Source organism: Eurosta solidaginis, chromosome 3, assembly GCF_040869045.1.
Source record: "Eurosta solidaginis isolate ZX-2024a chromosome 3, ASM4086904v1, whole genome shotgun sequence".
Lineage (NCBI taxonomy): Eukaryota > Metazoa > Arthropoda > Insecta > Diptera > Tephritidae > Eurosta > Eurosta solidaginis.
Window position 1 is genome coordinate 5,155,240 of NC_090321.1, and position 17,738 is coordinate 5,172,977.

The window sequence follows — 17,738 nt, forward strand, 5'->3', positions numbered from 1 at the left end:
AGTATCCAATTTTGAATCCGTCAACAGTGACGTGGCTACAAAGGACACGATGACAGCAAGTACTTCGTCTTGTCCACATTTACTGCAAGACCCACTTTTTGGCTTCTTTATCTTATACCAGCTCTTCGCCTCCATGTTTGAATAGCCCGGCGGGTATCCCGTCATTACTTGGCACCTTGTGATTTTCTAGCCGTAATATTGCCATTCTCACTTCGCCAAAGTTGGATGCCGGAGCGTGTTTTTCATCATCGGCGATGGGGGTATCGGGTTCGTCTTCCCCCACACTCTGTACGTCAGTTACCAGGTCACCATTATCATTCCTACAGAAATCTGCCCCGGTCTTGAAACCTTCTGTCAGTAAAAGAGTATGAAAAATGTATGATAAACCAAAAATAATATTAATATTTTTCGCGATATGTATCCGGGGAGATAGATCCCACTTCTCGTCCAGAATGTTGTGTGCTAATGGGAGCATTATTTGGTAATCCTACACGTTTTAGGCCGACTCCATGTGCATTTGATAAGGCAGATAACTTTTTTGCTGAGAAACTTTTCATGACGAAAACACAATCCCAGGGATTGCCAAGCCACCAAATCAATTTGATGATATTTGTTCGCCCGCTTTCAAAAAGGAAAAAAAATATACTCCGAAAATTTTATTTTTACTCCGCCGTAGTCGTTTACTCAGGACTCAGGTAACAGTTTTAAATACTCCGGACACTGGTAACGAAATATGAGAGAAATGTAATAAATCGAAAAACTTCAAAAGCGTTACGTCATCGAACTTTTTTTTCAAATTCGATTACAAATACAACAATTCCGGAATACGAGATCTTTGCTGATTTGTTTATGGCTGCTTCTGACCAATCACCCTTTTCTGGTTTCTCACATGATTGATCTTTTATTTCATCGGCATTCTTTAATAACGAAAATATTAAATACAATAAACGTTACCATCCTGCTCATACTTGGGTTTCTCTGTGCAGCATCTCTTCTAAGTTACTCGGTTCGGGTTTCACTTCCTCGATCATCGACACTTCAAGTGTCATCTTTGCTTCAAGTGTTTCGTACATTGTGAATGATGACAAAGTGTGATCTCTTCTGCATAAACGTCAAAATTCCAAAGTGATTGGATCACCTGATTCGTATTTGACTATCGCTGTCTCATTCTGTATCTCTTTCTATCACCCGCTGAAGATAGGCGCCGCCATATTGAACAGCCTGTCAAAACGCTGAAAAGTATCCATATTGAACAGCCTGTCAGGCAGTTGACAGATAAGAGATCACACTTTGTCATCATTCACAATGGTTTCGTATGTCGTATCTGGTGAATTCGTTAGTTTCTTTATTTACTAGGGCTTTAAATTGTTCTACATTTTATCTCAAAAACAACCAATAGTAAATTGTAGATGCTCAAAATAGGAGCAATAAAACACATTAGCTATCTATGGCACTATCGATTGTATTGCTATTTATTTTTTTTTTTCATCACTATGAGTACTGTCAAATACCCTGGGGGAATAGTCAAGCGAGCGAATTTAGAATCAGACGACATTTATTGTGAATCGGAAAAGAGAAACTTTTGTTTGTGTATTTATGGGTACTGTTTCTGCTATATATGTAAAGCTGGAGACATTGGTGCTTTATCGGTAACCGTATTGGTAACCTTTTAACAGCTGATTCGACCAACCTTATGAGAATCAATGCAATCGATTATTGGTGCCGCTAAAGTCGTAACCGTATCGTAGCCAACCAATTGGGTTTTGGTTTACCGTCGTAACGATAAACAGCTGATTACGTTAGGGATACGAATACAGCGATACGACATACGGCACCAATGACTCCAGCTTAATTCCTTTTGTTACGAGTGTCTCTATTGGAAAAGTTAGACCCTAGAGTGAAGTACAACTCAAGACCATAAGGAAAATGGTGGCTTCCCCTGACTGTACGGAATGAAAAACTAGAGTGTGCCTATTCCCGTGGGCATTTTATTTATTGCATTAAATTAGTGTGTTAAGTATAATCAGAAGGAAGTAGTATTGACTAGTGCAATGGTTGTTGTTGCGGAAATAAACTCTAGCCGAAGATGTTGGGGCTTTTATCCTGAAAATACTACCCATGCCATCTTATTTGGATATAGATTTGATATTGTCGTAGAATCTTTTAAGTCATTCCAACCCTTATTTTCGTAAGTAAATTGTAGTCGAGAGGGGCGGAACTCGTAGTAGACACATACATAACCTCTTATCCAAAATCGTACAAGTGGAAATCAGAGAAAACATGAAAAATATTGGGAGGGCGCACTCTCTTTGCGGAGGTGATTATATTTTGCCAACCATCTCACAAAATTAACCAAGTTTGCCGTATGGCTCCTAACGAAGGTTCCAGTAAAGTGTTTCAGTTTTGAATATAATCAATTAACCCATACAATTCTTACAGGGTACTTCAGCACTGCCGTAGACCATGTGTGATGTGTGATGCAAACAGCTGGTTGTCTTTACCATTGTAAATTTTACCAAGTAGCGCAAATAATAGCTGATCGGTGAAAATTCGTACATTCACCATAGTGTACAAGTACAAGTGTGTTGACTTATCTGTCAAGCATTCTGACAGGCACTCGCTGGATTCTGAATGACAGCGAATTCAAAATGGATACCATTACCGAATGCTCCGAATGATTGAAAAATTGAAAAAGTCCATACGATTGGTAGTCAAAAATGTTGTCGTTGAGACCAAAAATGCGACTCTAGACCTGAGATTTCCATCAGGTGAGCGAGGCTGTTTGTAGTTTTGACGTTTATCGCTTAGTGAACACACTTGGTATAGGTACACTATGACATTCACACGCACAGTTCTCGACTCAGTTTCAGAAAAAAACTTTAGATTATTTAATTCAACTTTTAAAGTGAGATAATCCTTACAAATTTATGTATACAGAATATATATGGCGTGTTTGTTGTTATTAAAACAATAGTTTTATTTATATTAAAGCTTTTATCATTTTTTTTGTTTAACTTTGAAAAAACTCCGAACACCATTCTTTCATTATATGACATTCGACTGCCTAGTCCGCTGCCTTCCACTCTATTCGCAACATAACCTCTACTTAAGCTGCCAAACTATATAGTAAACAATGGTCTTTACAATTCGTGCTAATTTGACAGCACCTTCATCGTATCTGAATGGTGTAAAAATCCTCAAAAGCCCTTGGTGTTGCGTGATTAACCTTTTTTCTTAATGTAAATAAAGTTATTCAGCCATTATCATGAATAGCCTGGGCGATGATTGTACAGAGCTAAAAAAGCAATATGATGCGTGTTTCAACACTTGGTTTTCTGAACATTTTCTCAAGGGTCGTCATGACGATTCATTGTGTGCTCCAATATTCAAGGTCTATCAGGAATGCGTTAAAGTTTGTGCTTATATATAATATATATGTGTTACGGTTTTTATTAATAAAGTATTATTAACATTGCAGCGTGCATTGCGTGACCAAAAAATTGAATTTCGAGAACTCGATGCAGACATAACAACCGGCGAACATCATCAAGACCAGCAGCAGCAACAACAAAAATCAGATCATACAAAAAGTTGACCCGTATTGAATGGATATGATCTCTCCAGCACAACAACGCCGATGCCGATGCCGACAATAACAACTTAAACAGCAGGTGCATCAACTGCCACAGCGAAACCATCATGGTTAACTGGTTTCGACGAGCCTACTAACACCAACCGGAAAGGCTCAATAAAAGACGACAATTCTGTATCATAAATACAATGAACTCTTAAAATTAAAAAAGGGGGTTTGTTGTTTTACAATACAACTGGACGTACAAAATACGACAACATTCTTTAATCAATATACGTATGCTGTATATATGTATATACATAGCAGCTGCGCTTAGCTTATTTTACATTTAGCACATAAAAATGTAAGACAGTAGACTTTTCAATAATGAATACTAATTGTAATGACAACCTAATGGATTGATTATTACTTGAATTGTGCTTTCAATGATTAATTGCCATAATTTTAAATTTTAATGATTAGTAGACCATTTGAATTAGAAATAAGTAGAATATATGTATCAAACAAGTCTGAATTAGTAGAATATATCAAACAAGTCCAACAAGAAATTGACTAGTCTTAAAAATAAACAGAAAAACACTAGAAATTAACTGAAATGAAAGATATGAAAAATTTTCAGGAAATAAATTAAAATTTGAAATCCCCAATATAAAAACACATAAATTAATCTGTAATCAAAAATGTATAATTGTTTGATTATTCTATTTGTTTCGATTCTTCAAAAGTTATAAATTTGATGTTCATCTCTGCTTAATTGGCCAAAGTGGCGGGGTTCGACTTTAATGGAGTCCAAATTTGATGCAGAAAATCGGGACCTTATTCGGTAATTATAGATTTTCTCAATACGGTTTTAATTATTTAAGATATTTCTAATCAAGTTTGTTTTTATACTTTATAACGATTTTCGACTTTTTCCGATTTTTTATTAATGCAATAGTCATTGCTTAAATTTTTAATTCTATTTTAATACTAGGTATTTCTCGGCAGTGTTTGGCAAGCGCTCCGGGTGTATTTCTGCCATGAAAAGCTCTCAGTGAAAACTCATCTGCCTTGCAGATGCCGTTCGGAGTCGGCATAAAACATGTGTCCCGTCCGGCCAATTTGTAGGGAAAATCAAGAGGAGCACGACGCAAATTGGAAGAGAAGCTCGGCCTTAGATCTCTTCGGAGGTTATCGCGCCTTACATTTTTTTTTTTATTTCTCAAGAACTAAGTATGTTTTATGCTAATTAATCATTTAGGGAATGCGAATCTAAAAAATTAAATCAATCTCTAGTATTTATAATTAGTAATCATTATTGAAACAGCCTGGATAGACATAAAGATTTACAAGTGCTTATTAGATATATAATTTAAAGAAAACAAGAATTATATGCAGTACACTTAAAAGTCATACTATTAAGCTTAAGTATTAAATAAAGTTATAAAAACAGATACATCACTTACACTTACATTTTTATACTATCCTTTAAACTTAACTTGTGTAGATCCGAGAAATTTGAACTCCTCCAAATATTTACTACGCTGCGTACAATTGCGTTCGTTATGCCCTCTGCGTCGGCATAATAAACATATTATCTCTTTATCACTGCAACCAACGAAAGGCGTATGCTTACAATGTTTACGCCATTCGATGCATCCAAACTCTGTATGCCCCTTTTGCAAACAAATCCAACAATACTGATTCGCTTGAAACATTTCGCATTCATGCTCTTCGGCTTGCGTACAACGCCGACAAGTTTTACAATGTACATAATTTGGTTTAACACAACAACCACAAAGATCACAATGCTGATAAGTGCTACCATTTTTTGATGGGCACATATTGCACTTCACGCAATGACGATTTTCCAACGCCGTATAACGTTGGCATGAGGCACAATATTTATATTCTTCTTCGATGGGCAAATGTAGCAACTCTAATGGTATATTAGTGAAGACACGCACTGGCGAACCGAGTTTACGACCCTTTTCACCAACATTTGTGTACGAAGTGTGATTGGTATAGTTGACTTTGTAGTCACACATTCGCATATGTGGCATTTCTTGTTGTACATGGTGTTCGGAAAAGTATGGGAAGATCCAAAATATGGCCAAAGGTTGATGCGGTAATTGATTTATTGCATTATAGAGACGTGTTATTTGACGTAAAGTGCCGGCTATTAGTTCAGTCCGACAACCAAATGGTGGATCGGTGAATATCATAATATGTTCAGTGCTGTAAAACAAGGAGATGGGAGGATAATTAATAAAAGGGAAAATAGTTGCGGGTAGTAGTTGCAGAATTTATAATATCTATATTTTACTAGAGCCTTTACTTCATAGCTAGAGACCTCAGCAAGGCCATGTAGAAAAGGTTTACCAAGAATGGCCAACCTACGCCTACTAAGCGCTGGACAATGACAGAGAAAGTGCTGGACACTCTCCTCCTCTTCTGTACATCTGCAGCTGCGACAATAGTTGAAGGTCGTTGCCATCATTCTAGCACCATGCGTACCTATTAAACAATGCCCTGTTAGAACCCTTATCAGGGACGATAGAACTGATTTGTTTAAAATCAGAAGCGCTCCTGTGCGCCCCTTGTCATATGAGGGCCAGGTTAGCCTAGATGTCTCACACGATGATATGGCTGGCCATAGGCCATTTGCAATTCTTATAGTGCTTGTGTTCACACAAAGCCTGAAAGTGGCCATGTGTATACCTACCGAATCATTTCCCGGAAGGATATGGTCGGTGGTGCCTCTTCTGGCCAGATCGTCTGTGATCGACGAATGAGTACAGGGCCTTTAATGCGGCCTGGCTGTCTGAGAAAATAAACACCCGTTTACCATCCTTAGGCATAGACCCGAGATGATTCACAGCCCTGTGTATTGTCAGCATTTCCGCTTGGTAAACACTACAGTGATCTGGTGTGCGAAAAGAGACCTCTAGACTCAGATCCGGTGGAAAGGGGCCTGCTCCCACCTTCCCGTCAAGCTTAGAGCCATCCGTAAATATGTTGATTGCACCCGGTACCGTATTTTGTCTGGTATTCCAGTCTTGTCGCCATAGTATATATATACTATAGTTTTCAACGAAGACGTTCTTTGGCGTGCAGTAGTCAGTGTGCACTGGTATTGGGACTGGGGCGTTCGTGCCCAGGATTGTTGAGTGTCCACTAGATCCATTTGACCAGAGACCTGTTTCCATTATGCGTAGAGCGGCGATGACCGCTATTTCTTTTGCCACAAGGTCAAGTGGTGGAAGGTATAGCATTGTGTTGAGTGCTTCAGACGGAGTGGAGCCGAGAGCCCCGGTAATGCAGAGCTCCGAACTCCTTGCTGGGAAGTGTGTATCCATAAGCAGCGCTGGAGTCCGTCCAGTGTTCATCCCATCTCAATTTAATTTCATTTCATTTCATTTATTTATTACGGCAAAAAAGCCTAATTCATAAATTAAATTATATTACAATTTACTATCTTATTGCTAAGGTTTTACAATATTCATAAAGTTTTGCTTTAAAAGCCCCGATTTCATTACAACTTTTTATATCTATAGGCAGTTCATTGAAACTTTTTAGACCTTTATAAAAAATATTTTGCTGATCTATTTCAGTTCTGAATAAAGGCAGTTTGAAATTGTGTTTATTCCTTGTATTAATGTTATGTGTTTGCTTAACTAATACTACGTTTTTACTTAGATATTCAGGTACATTTTCACTTTTAATATTAAATATAAACTTCATAGCGTGAAAAAAAATCTTTTGCTTTACACTTAACCAGTTCAAACTTCTCAGCATATCAGCCGTACGAGTATCTCTAGGTTTTTTAAGAATAAATCTCATACATCTGTTTTGCATCTTTTGAAGTTTATCTATTTCTTTGTCTGACACAATGAATAGAATAGATGGGCAGTTTACAAAGTGCGGTTCTATAATGGACTTATATATAATTATTTTGTACTTTTTTTGAATATATTTGGATGTTCTCTGCATAACCCCAATTTTTTTCGCAACTTTCTGGACTGTGTAGTTTATATGTTCTTCAAACTTGAGTTTGTTATCAATTATAATTCCCAAATATTTTATACTGTCAACTTTTTGTATGCTTTCATCATTTATTTTTAAACCAATTATATCCTCATTAACGTTCCTCCTTGTTATTATCATAAATTTCGTTTTATTTATATTAAGTTTCAGTCTATTTCCGCACAACCATTTATACAGGTTATTCAGTTCATGTTGTATTTTAGAAAGTGCAGAATTAATATTATTCTCACTAATCATTATTAATGCATCATCAGCGAATAGTTTGATTTCACAACCTTCAATAGCGTTAACTATATCATTAATATAAATTAAGAACAGTATCGGTGCCAAAACTGAGCCTTGTGGTAACCCTAGGGGTACTTCCAATTCATCAGACATCACGGTATTTATAACCATTTTCTGTCTCCTCTGCTTCAAATAGCTGCGAAACCAGTCAAGTTCTATACCAGTTATACCAATACGTTCCATTTTTTTGATTAAGATCTCCCTATCCACTGTTTCAAAAGCTCGTTTGAGGTCTAGGAAGACTGAAACAACCACTTTTTTTTTATTTAACTCTTCTTTCCAGTCATGTATCACCAAATTAAGAGCTGTCTCACATGAATGTTTCTTTCTAAAGCCTGACTGCTGGTGGGCTAGTATATTATTATCTTCAAGGTATTTCGTTAACTGGTTCTTAACATAAGCTTCAAGTATTTTACAATCACTAGGCAGGGTGTTTATGGGTCTAAGTTCTTCAGGTTTTACTGTCTTTTTAACTTTTTCCACTGGTATCACCGTTGACGTTTTCCACTTTTCTGGTACAAGACCCTCTTCTAGGCTGTTATTGATTATTTGTGCGTAGAAATATCCTGTATACGATATACAATCTTTAAGTACTCCATCAGATATAAGTTTTCTGCCGCCTATTTTATATTTGAACTCTTTCAGAATATTAATAACTTCATCTGTTGTTATTTTGGCAAACTTTAATCTAGAATTGACTTGTACATCACTTAGTGCTATACGGCAAGGTTCTATGATGTTATTAATTTCTATTACGCTATTTATAAAGAACCTATTTAGACCATTTGCCAGCTCAGTTTCATTTTCTACCATCATACCATCTATTATCGCCTTTTTAATCCCTTCGTTATCTCTCGTTAAGCAAACCGCTTGCTTAAGATGTTTCCACATTTCTCTGGCGTTATTTTCATTCATTTCGACTTTATTTTCCATATATTTAACTTTCTTTATTTTTACTAGCTTTTTGTAGATACGATTTATATTTTTATATTCGTTCCAATCACCTGTTTGTAATAATATCGAGGCAGGAAAATATAATGTACTTTGATCACTTTGGTCAAAATAGGAGAATGCCTAGGGAAGCCAGAGTGATTTGTGGTCTGGTTTAATTCAAATAAGATCACTTATCTATGCAAGTCGGATGTATAAAAAATATAATTAAATCTTTTGAATACTTACGGGGTGCACATTAAAAACTCGTCAAACTCCTGACGTTGCGCATCATCGAAAAAATGATTATTACACATATTATACCATGCAAAGCAATCATCATAAAAATGAAACATGCGATAATCAAAATCCAATAGAAAACTTTTCACGTAATGGCAAGTATTCCGCAGATGTGCATGCAAACGTGGAGCGCCTATACAAACGACTTTGCTGAAATTTAACATAACAAATAAGTGACACATTCATGACGAAGGCAACATCGAGTATTGCATACTTTATTCCCAAATCCAGGAAGCAATTTGTAAAAAAATTCAGCGCTCTGTTATCGAAAAAATATTGTGCTTGTACTTTATCATTTTGCAGTGGGCGCAAGAACCGAGTCGGATTATGCATAAAATTCTCACTGACATCCCGAAATATCTCATGTATGGAGTGGTCCGACTGCTCCTCGGGCAACAGAGGAACGTTGCAATCGAGACAGTAGTGAAGCTTATCGCCTTCGTGGGTATTTTTTAGCTACAAATATTTACATTTAGAATAAAATTTAGCTCTAAGCAATTACATTCTTTTAAACACTCACCTTCCGACGCTGCTTCTTCAGTTCAGCTATGTACTCCTCCAATTCATACCGTCTTGTCAATTGCTTTGGAGTCACTTCCTCTACTGCCATATAGAAATTACACAAATGTTTATCGCGATGAGCAGAGCAAGCATAATAAGCGCCAATTTGCTCGTCGCCGTCAACTGTAGGCATTTTGAACAGCAACGTTGGTCCATGTGGACAGTGTGGATGTGGCGGCGTGCCTTCCTCTTCATAAGGATAAATTATTTGTAGCTTGCTTTGACTTTCCATATTGAGTATTATAATTGTTTCTATAAGTTTTACCGACACGCGCTTTAATTTAATTACAAAATTAAATACCGCGGTTTTATTAGTTGCTGGCAAATTACAGGTAAACAGCTGACGATTGTAGGGATGGTAGACTTCGGATTCAGCCATTGTGAATTCATACAAGTGGCCCAAGGCGAATTCTGTAGAGGTGGTGTCAAGGCGAATCCATACTAGGTGGTGGCAAAGCGAATTCAAGCAATGAAAAGTAATGAATTCGCCTTGGGTGTTGTTATCCCAACAGCTGATTGCTTCTTGATAATTTTCCATACAAAGCCTTGTACAACAATATGTCAGTTAATCGAAATCAATAAAAATTTTCTTTTGACTTGACATTCTTCAGCACGGCGAGTTGGTTGAATTCGCTTTGCCACCACCTGGTATGGATTCGCCTTGCAAGTGGCCAAGGCAAGGCGAATTAAGTACCAGATGTTGTTATCCCAACAGCTGATTGCTTCTTCTTGATTATTTTCCATACAGCGCCTTGTACTTTAATATGTCAGTTAATCGAAATCAATCAAAATTTTCTTTTGGCTTGACATTCTTCTGCACGGTGAATTGGTTGAATTCGCTTTGCAACCACCTGGTGGTCAATCAGTTCCCTAACTGTGAAAAACAGAAAAATGTACACTCATTGAAAACTCATTTGCACACACAATTTACACTTTAAATTTTCATGCGATTCTGTAAGCACATTGTTTTGCTGAATGAGCGCTGAATGTAACTCTTATGTCAGTGAGAAAATATTAATCAAACGCCATGAAAACAAAAAAGTAATTGTGCAACAGTGCGTATGAGTTTTGAATGTCACAATAGTGTACACTGGCTGCCAAGAAAACTCACGAAGTTTTTATCAGAGTTTTTTTGCTCACAGTTTTGCTTTACAGAACCAGAACTTCAAAGTTTACATTTTTTCTTATGTACACTTTAAAACTCACAGCGAAAAAGGCCCCTGTTATAGATACGTCTTGTATGCAACCCTGCAGAAATTTGTTTATGAGCTAAGACAACCCGGTCCGTTTTATGTATACATACAGAAGTCGCTGGCTGCGATTTTAGCTATGGCCACCGACGCACTTGAGTGAATTTTGAACTGTGCAAAAGATTTGTGTTTTGTTTATTTGTTATTTTAAATTAATATTTTCCAATTATCCCTAGTTTTTGGTGAGTTCTATACGCAATTAAAGTATTAAACTTTAATAATTTATAAAATTACTGTGTTAATTTGTTAAAAATAAAGTGTTAAAAACAAGTTTAAAATTGCAGGAAATCGGGACTAATTACCCGTTTCACTATTTTTTTTTCGTTGAGCGCAGCTACAAATGGGCGCTGCAGTGACATAAATAGACAATATTACATATACATGTGTTTGGTTGTGTGTAGATGTGCGCGCAACGTTTGAGCGTCGTGTTTTTTTTTCTTGACGTTTCTTAGTTTTTATTGTTGTATAAAGCAAACAGGTTTTGCTGGAGTGTACGCGCTGGACAAACATAAATATGTAACAACAACAAGACCATCGACTACCAACAGCAACCAAGCATAATGGTGGAGCAACTATAACAACAAAAATAAGGTTATTGAGTGTATGAAAAAAGCAACAAGAAATAACATCAACAATAGCAATAACAACAAGCTGCTTTTGTTAACATCACGTCGCTTACGTCGTGTTGGGTTTAATGTAGGGAGATATGGTGCGGTGTGGTGTGCAAGTTTTTATGGACAACAATCAGTAGGGGGCTGTAGTGTCAAACCAGAATAAAAACGACAAAAGAAAAACTATTTGATAAATAAAACTAGTCACAAATCGGGCTACAGGTGAATTGGAGTGGATTTGAATTAAGGCGGGACCCAAACACTACTCGTTTCGTTCGATTACTCGTATATCGAGATCGGTGTCTTGTTGGTTCGAATTTGGTGGTTTGACTGGCTTGCGCTACTTGTGGCAGCCATTGAACAACAGCAGATTTAGCATAGAACAAAAGTAGAAGATTTGAAAGTGGGTATGATATAAAAATATTTATGAAACAATTGAACAAGCTGGTAATGAAGACAAAAAGTCTAGCAACAGCTAAGTTTCTTAACTTGAGTGTTGGCGTTTTAGCAGCAAGAATATTGAAAGCTTTCAAATAGTTCATTGATGGATTGTACGTAAACTTATCCATGTACTCTGTATGTAGTTAAATTATGTATAATAATATTAATTAATATAATATATTGCCATTTTTTCCTACTTCAAGGCTATGCGCGACGTTTTGTCTGCCTTAGCTAACTTTATATATATTATGTACATATATTTGCCATAAAAGTCCCTACCAAGTGCCAACTTGTACATTATGTGACAATGTACATAAATTCTTTAAAAAATACTGATTCTTCTGGGAATGATGGTATCTCAAATCGTACTTTAAAGAACATTGCTTTCTATGTTGTTGACATTAAAGCATTTATTCAACTTAAGTATAGTCACAGGAGTGTTTCCAGCCGATCTAAAATGTGCTATTGTCATACCATTACATAAGAAAGGTAATAAGAAAAATAAAAATAACTACAGACCTATTTCTCTCTTGCCATCAATCTCTAAGGTTTTTGAGAAGAGTGTTAAATGCAGAGTCTTGCAATATTTGGAGAAAATCAAGTTTTTTAGTCCATTGCAATATGGATTTCGGTCAGGAGTATCTACTGAAGACGCTCTTCTTAACTTATGCTCGTTTATTTATAAAACAATGGATGTAAAAGGAACTTGTGCTAGTCTTTTTGTTGATATTACAAAAGCTTTTGACATGGTTGACCATAATACTCTTTTAAGTAAATTGCACTCAGCAGGTTTCCGTGGAAACAAACGTTCTAGATTGGTTTAAATCATATCTAAATTTAAGAAGTCGAGAAGGTGAAATTAAACAATAATCTAAGCTCACCTGGACTAATTGATTTGGGTGTCCCGTAGGGCTCAGTCCTAGGCCCAATTTTATTTCTGATTTATATTTTTTCAATGCCTTTTATAGGAAAAGTCACAGCATTTGCCGATGACTTGGCAATCGCATATAGTAGATGAAACAATACTTTTAAGTTTTATGTGGATATAAATCACGATGTGAGGCTCCTAAGAGAATGGTTCGCTTCTCATAAGCTTATTGTAAGCAATAAAACTTGTATTGAAAACGAGTCTCGAGTTAATTATTTTCCTTATTTAAACTGTGACGCAATTTGTTTCAACGTCGAAGTTGTCAATAATTTTAGATATCTGGGTGTTATAGTCGATCATAACCTAAGCTGGTCTTCGCATATCTCAGCCATGAAAGTTTACTTGCTAGCAACTGTTCGCTCTTTTTATCGCCTGCAAAAACTATGTGCATATAGTGTATTGCAAATGATGTATCATGGACTTGTACAGTCAAAACTTCAATATGGCATAAGTTGCTGGAGCAGTGCATATTCTTGTAGAATTCGACCACTCTTAATGTTGCAAAAGTGTCTTATACGAAGAATTCGTAACGCTAACCGTTTAACGCACTCGATGAGTCTCTTTAGAAGATTAAATATTCTCCCTGTAAGACACTTGTACTACTTTAAAGTATTAAAATTTTTTTTTATGAGAAGTGGTTATCTCCATAGTCCAATATACACTTCACGTATGTTAAGGAGCAATTCTAATGCAATTGTTACTGTTCTTGCCTTACGCACAACTCTGTATCGAAACTTGTATACCATAATTTTTATTTAATGAGTTCACTTGTAAGTTCCTTGCTATATAATGAACCGATCTACTTTATTTCTACTGAATTTAAATACTTTATTTCATTTTATTTTAAAAACTTTTATTTTGATACATTTTTTATCATCAATTTGTAACCTTTATAACATTGCAACATGTTTTCTTGCTACTTTCATATTTTACACAATATGCTCACTTGTAAGTTGCTTGCTACGTAAGAACCGATGTGCTTATTTCTATTTATTTTAATAAAATACTTTGTTTTAATATTTTATTCATCATCAATGTTAAACCTTTCTAACTCCGTATAAATGTTATTTGATTGCACCCCGCATTCTAACTTCCATTGTAATCATTAGAAGAAATCGCGTTATCACTGTTCTCATTTTAATCACTCAACGCCATTAGCTATTATCTTATTGTATCTACTTTATTATATGTTCACTAATGTACTAATGTTAAAATCTGTTAAATTTCATTTCATAAGATAATACTGAATAATAATAAATAAATAAATAAATAAAATATGTATATCTTCTATATATACCCATATACCTAACTAAGCTGCCAATTGAAAGTGGTGATAGCACATTTTGTGTGCCCCTTGAAGTGATGCTGCACTAAAAGAGATCGCCATAAGTCTTGGTGGCAAGGGTGCTATGGTATTCAAGTGTTGATACGCACAATACGAAGTTTAATAGCTTCACAGCTCCGCAACCCGAATCGGCAACCTCACCTTCCCGAGAGAATCCTGTTATAAATATTAATGTATCATACACATATAACGGGCGAGGCTATGGCGAACAGATGTTCTTCATAGAACTACGGGGGGTATTTCGGCCTAGAAGGCTAAATTAGCTCATTTCGAATCGTTTCCGAGATGTTCGGACTAGTATGCTGTATGTTTTAGGGGCTCTCGAATATATACTAGAAGGGAAACTAAAAATTACCTGCGAATAAGTATTCACAAATAGGTTTATCTGCTTAATCAATTTCTGCTCTAACTACACTTAAAATGTATTTATGTACATACATATGTATGTATGTATGGTCCTAGTTATATACATATGTGCATTAGGAGGTATGAACATGCCCTGCATTCAGTGTTACTACGTTCCTATTTTATAATTTCATTTTTATACTCAGCGTGCTTTGTACACAGAGTATATTAATTTTGATTGGATAATGGTTGGCTGTACAGGTGTAACGGAATCGAGATAGATATAGACTTCCATATATAAAAATCATCAGTATCGAAAAAAAAATTTGATTGAGCCATGTCCGTCCGTCCGTCTGTCCGTTAACACGATAATTTGAGTAAATAGGTATAGGGATATCTTCACCAAATTGGGTGCACGAGCTTATCTGGACCCAGAATAGATAGGTATTGAAAATGAGCGAAATCGGATGATAACCACGCCCACTTTTTATATATATAACTTTGGAAAACACAAAAAACCTGATTATTTAGTAAATAATATACCTAGAATGTTGAAATTTGACGTTTGGACTGACTTTGAGACTCTTGATAAAATTTAAAAAATAAAAATTAAAAATGGGCGTATGATAGATATTAATCATAAATCCAAAATCATTAAACCTATCGTAACAAAATTCGGCAGAGAGGATGCCTGTACTATAAGGAATGCTTTGAAGAAAAATTAACGAAATCGGTTAAGGACCACGCCCACTATTATAAAAAAAGATTTTTACAAGGGTCGTGGACGAATAAAATAAGCTATATCTTTGCAAAAAAGAGCTTTATATCAATGGTATTTCATTTCCCAAGTGGATTTATAACAATAAATAGGAAAAACTTCAAATTAAAAAAAATGGGCGTGGCACCGCGCTTTTATGACTAATAGTGTTGTGCTTTTTCGTTCATTTCAGAGACTCGGTTCTTTCCTTCTTTTGCTGATGAATGAAAAAGTTGTTCTTTTAGTTCATCTGTGCCTTTTTTTTTCAAGCATATTTGTTCACTGCTGCTCGCACCCGCGAAAAAAGCCAACAACAACATGGGGGTGTGTATGCAGCAATGTTTTGTGTAGGTTTATTTAAATGTGTTATGAATAAATAAGTTAATATATATATGTATAATTAACTTTAAAAAAGTTACAAATTTTGAAAGATCCAGGAAATTGAAAGAGTACAGACACAAATTGTAAATATGAAAATAAACAGTTTAACTCGTTCAAAAGATATTAACGAAAAACCGAAAAAAGACCCGCGAATACCTCCGAAACCGGGGGTGGTATCCATAGTATTTTTGCGCAGAACACCTCAGGCTTGGCGGCCTTCGACCGCGCTTATAAAAAATTATATCCGCACAAAACACGTGTGTTCACAATTTTTTTTGCCAATCGCCAACTTCCACTGCAAATATCTCCGGACATTTCTTTTCCGCCTTCGGATTATTGTTGTCCAGATTAATACACGTCTTTTGACACCACTCGATATTTTTTTACGCATATTAGCAATGTCATGCTGTCGTAACAGCAAATATTTATAGAAAAAATGGACGAGATGGGTTAAAGACCACACCCACTTTTATATAAAAGATTTTTAAAAGGGTCGGAGACGAAAGTAATAAGCTATAATTTAGCAAAAAATAGTTTTGAATCAATGATATTTCACTTATCAAGTTTTATTGTAAGAGGAAATGCGGAGGGATTTTTTTAAACGGGCGGTGCCACGTGTTATGTAGAAAAGTAATTTATCTGAAATGAAATGTACAATTGAAGCTCACGCTGAGTATATAATGTTCGGTTACACCCGAACTTAGACACCTTTACTTGTTTGTATGAAATTTATCTGTTGCTGCTTATAAAAACAACAACATCATCATACATTGTGTTATGCTATGTCGTGGTTGTTGTAGACAACAGTAGTAACATTTTATGCGGAAAACTTTTGCGGTTGGCTTACAGTCGTTCCTCGTTCGTATTCTTCAGTTGGTTTAGTTTAACAGTTTGCATTTTCGTAGGAAATGAATGCCGTCGTTATTACACAAAGAACTACCTCTGCTTAGCTAGGATATCTCCCAGCATATTAGTAAAACAGCATACCAAAAATTGGAACTGAACCTAGTCCATTGTGGGATATCTTAAATCAGATATAATCTTAAATTTTTGGGTTCCCATACCGAAATCTTAACATAGACCTGTGCGAAACTCCGTAGTTTAATTTTTTATTATATTTTCTCCAATTGAGACCATAATTTATATATATGTATTACCTTTTGAAGAAATGCGATTAAAAAAACCCTTTTAACAGATTTTTGTGACCACCCTTCTGTGCTATAAGTATCCATACAAAAACTAAAAGATATACTTCCCGAGCCTTGGTTCACGCGAGATTCAACAAAATTTGAAATTGAGATTATTGATTTATAAACATATTGTAACGAATTTACTGCAATTCCTCTTATTTGGAACCTTCTGCTAACGTTCGAATCACTAAACTGTTGAATAAATAACTCCACTTTTCAATAAAGCAAAATGGCCTTTTTTAAAGTACTCTCAAAATAACACTACTATTGCTCGCCAGATAGCGTCTTAAATCAAACTGATTGTCGCGCCTCTACTGTTGCTGCCTTTTATACTGTCTGATTTCCTCGTTGCATATTTCTAGGCTTTTCTATTTCCAGAACTTACTAGTTAGTTATCAGCTATAAAATTACTCAGCTGTAACTACAGCTGCATGATTTTATAGCTTCTTTCAAACCCAATGCGCTTGTATGTGTGTGCAACACTTGCACTACCATTGCATACTTTCGGGAGTATCTCAGATTTATGCATGTGGTTGTGCGTTACTTCTCCGCTGTGTGTACGTACATATGTGTAGACATAATGATTGAATTATTGATGTGCATACAAGTCACTGCTTAGCATAGGCTTAGGGATGCTGGTATCCCTTAGTGCTGCTAATATTCGTTACAATATTTTGAAAAACTAAATTTTTGCGACAGCGAAATCAGTCAGATGTTTTTTGGAACTGCCAACGAAGCAGTCCTTAAATCAGGGCTGTGGTACGTCTATAGGATCGGACGCCGTTTCTCACCTGAA

At 35.8% G+C, this 17,738-nt stretch overlaps 3 protein-coding genes across 6 annotated transcripts in view; 2 read left to right on the plus strand and 1 right to left on the minus strand.

Moving 5' to 3' along the window:
• The first annotated feature begins 3,147 nt into the window (after positions 1 to 3,147).
• Positions 3,148 to 5,036, plus strand: LOC137243163 (TP53-regulated inhibitor of apoptosis 1-like). The gene is made up of 2 exons (XM_067770514.1): positions 3,148 to 3,412; positions 3,479 to 5,036. Exons 1-2 carry the CDS (start codon positions 3,266 to 3,268, stop codon positions 3,593 to 3,595), a joined length of 264 nt encoding a protein of 87 aa, XP_067626615.1. The 5' UTR covers positions 3,148 to 3,265; the 3' UTR covers positions 3,596 to 5,036.
• Positions 3,862 to 10,034, minus strand: LOC137243162 (rRNA N6-adenosine-methyltransferase ZCCHC4). The gene is made up of 4 exons (XM_067770513.1): positions 9,654 to 10,034; positions 9,348 to 9,589; positions 9,083 to 9,283; positions 3,862 to 5,809 (listed from the first exon to the last, which is right to left on the minus strand). Exons 1-4 carry the CDS (start codon positions 9,924 to 9,926, stop codon positions 5,053 to 5,055), a joined length of 1,473 nt encoding a protein of 490 aa, XP_067626614.1. The 5' UTR covers positions 9,927 to 10,034; the 3' UTR covers positions 3,862 to 5,052.
• Positions 10,035 to 10,986: 952 nt separating this feature from the next.
• Positions 10,987 to 17,738, plus strand: part of Sema1b (Semaphorin 1b) — a 49,459-nt gene continuing 42,707 nt past the window's right edge. Inside the window, exon 1 of one of the 4 annotated variants that reach the window (XM_067770507.1) lies at positions 10,987 to 11,126. The gene's annotated coding sequence lies outside the window, so the exon portion shown is untranslated. Of the gene's footprint in view, positions 11,127 to 11,157; positions 11,536 to 11,572; positions 11,959 to 11,991; positions 12,107 to 17,738 lie in introns of those variants that run through there. The other 3 variants (XM_067770508.1, XM_067770509.1, XM_067770510.1) reach the window with 3 other exon arrangements.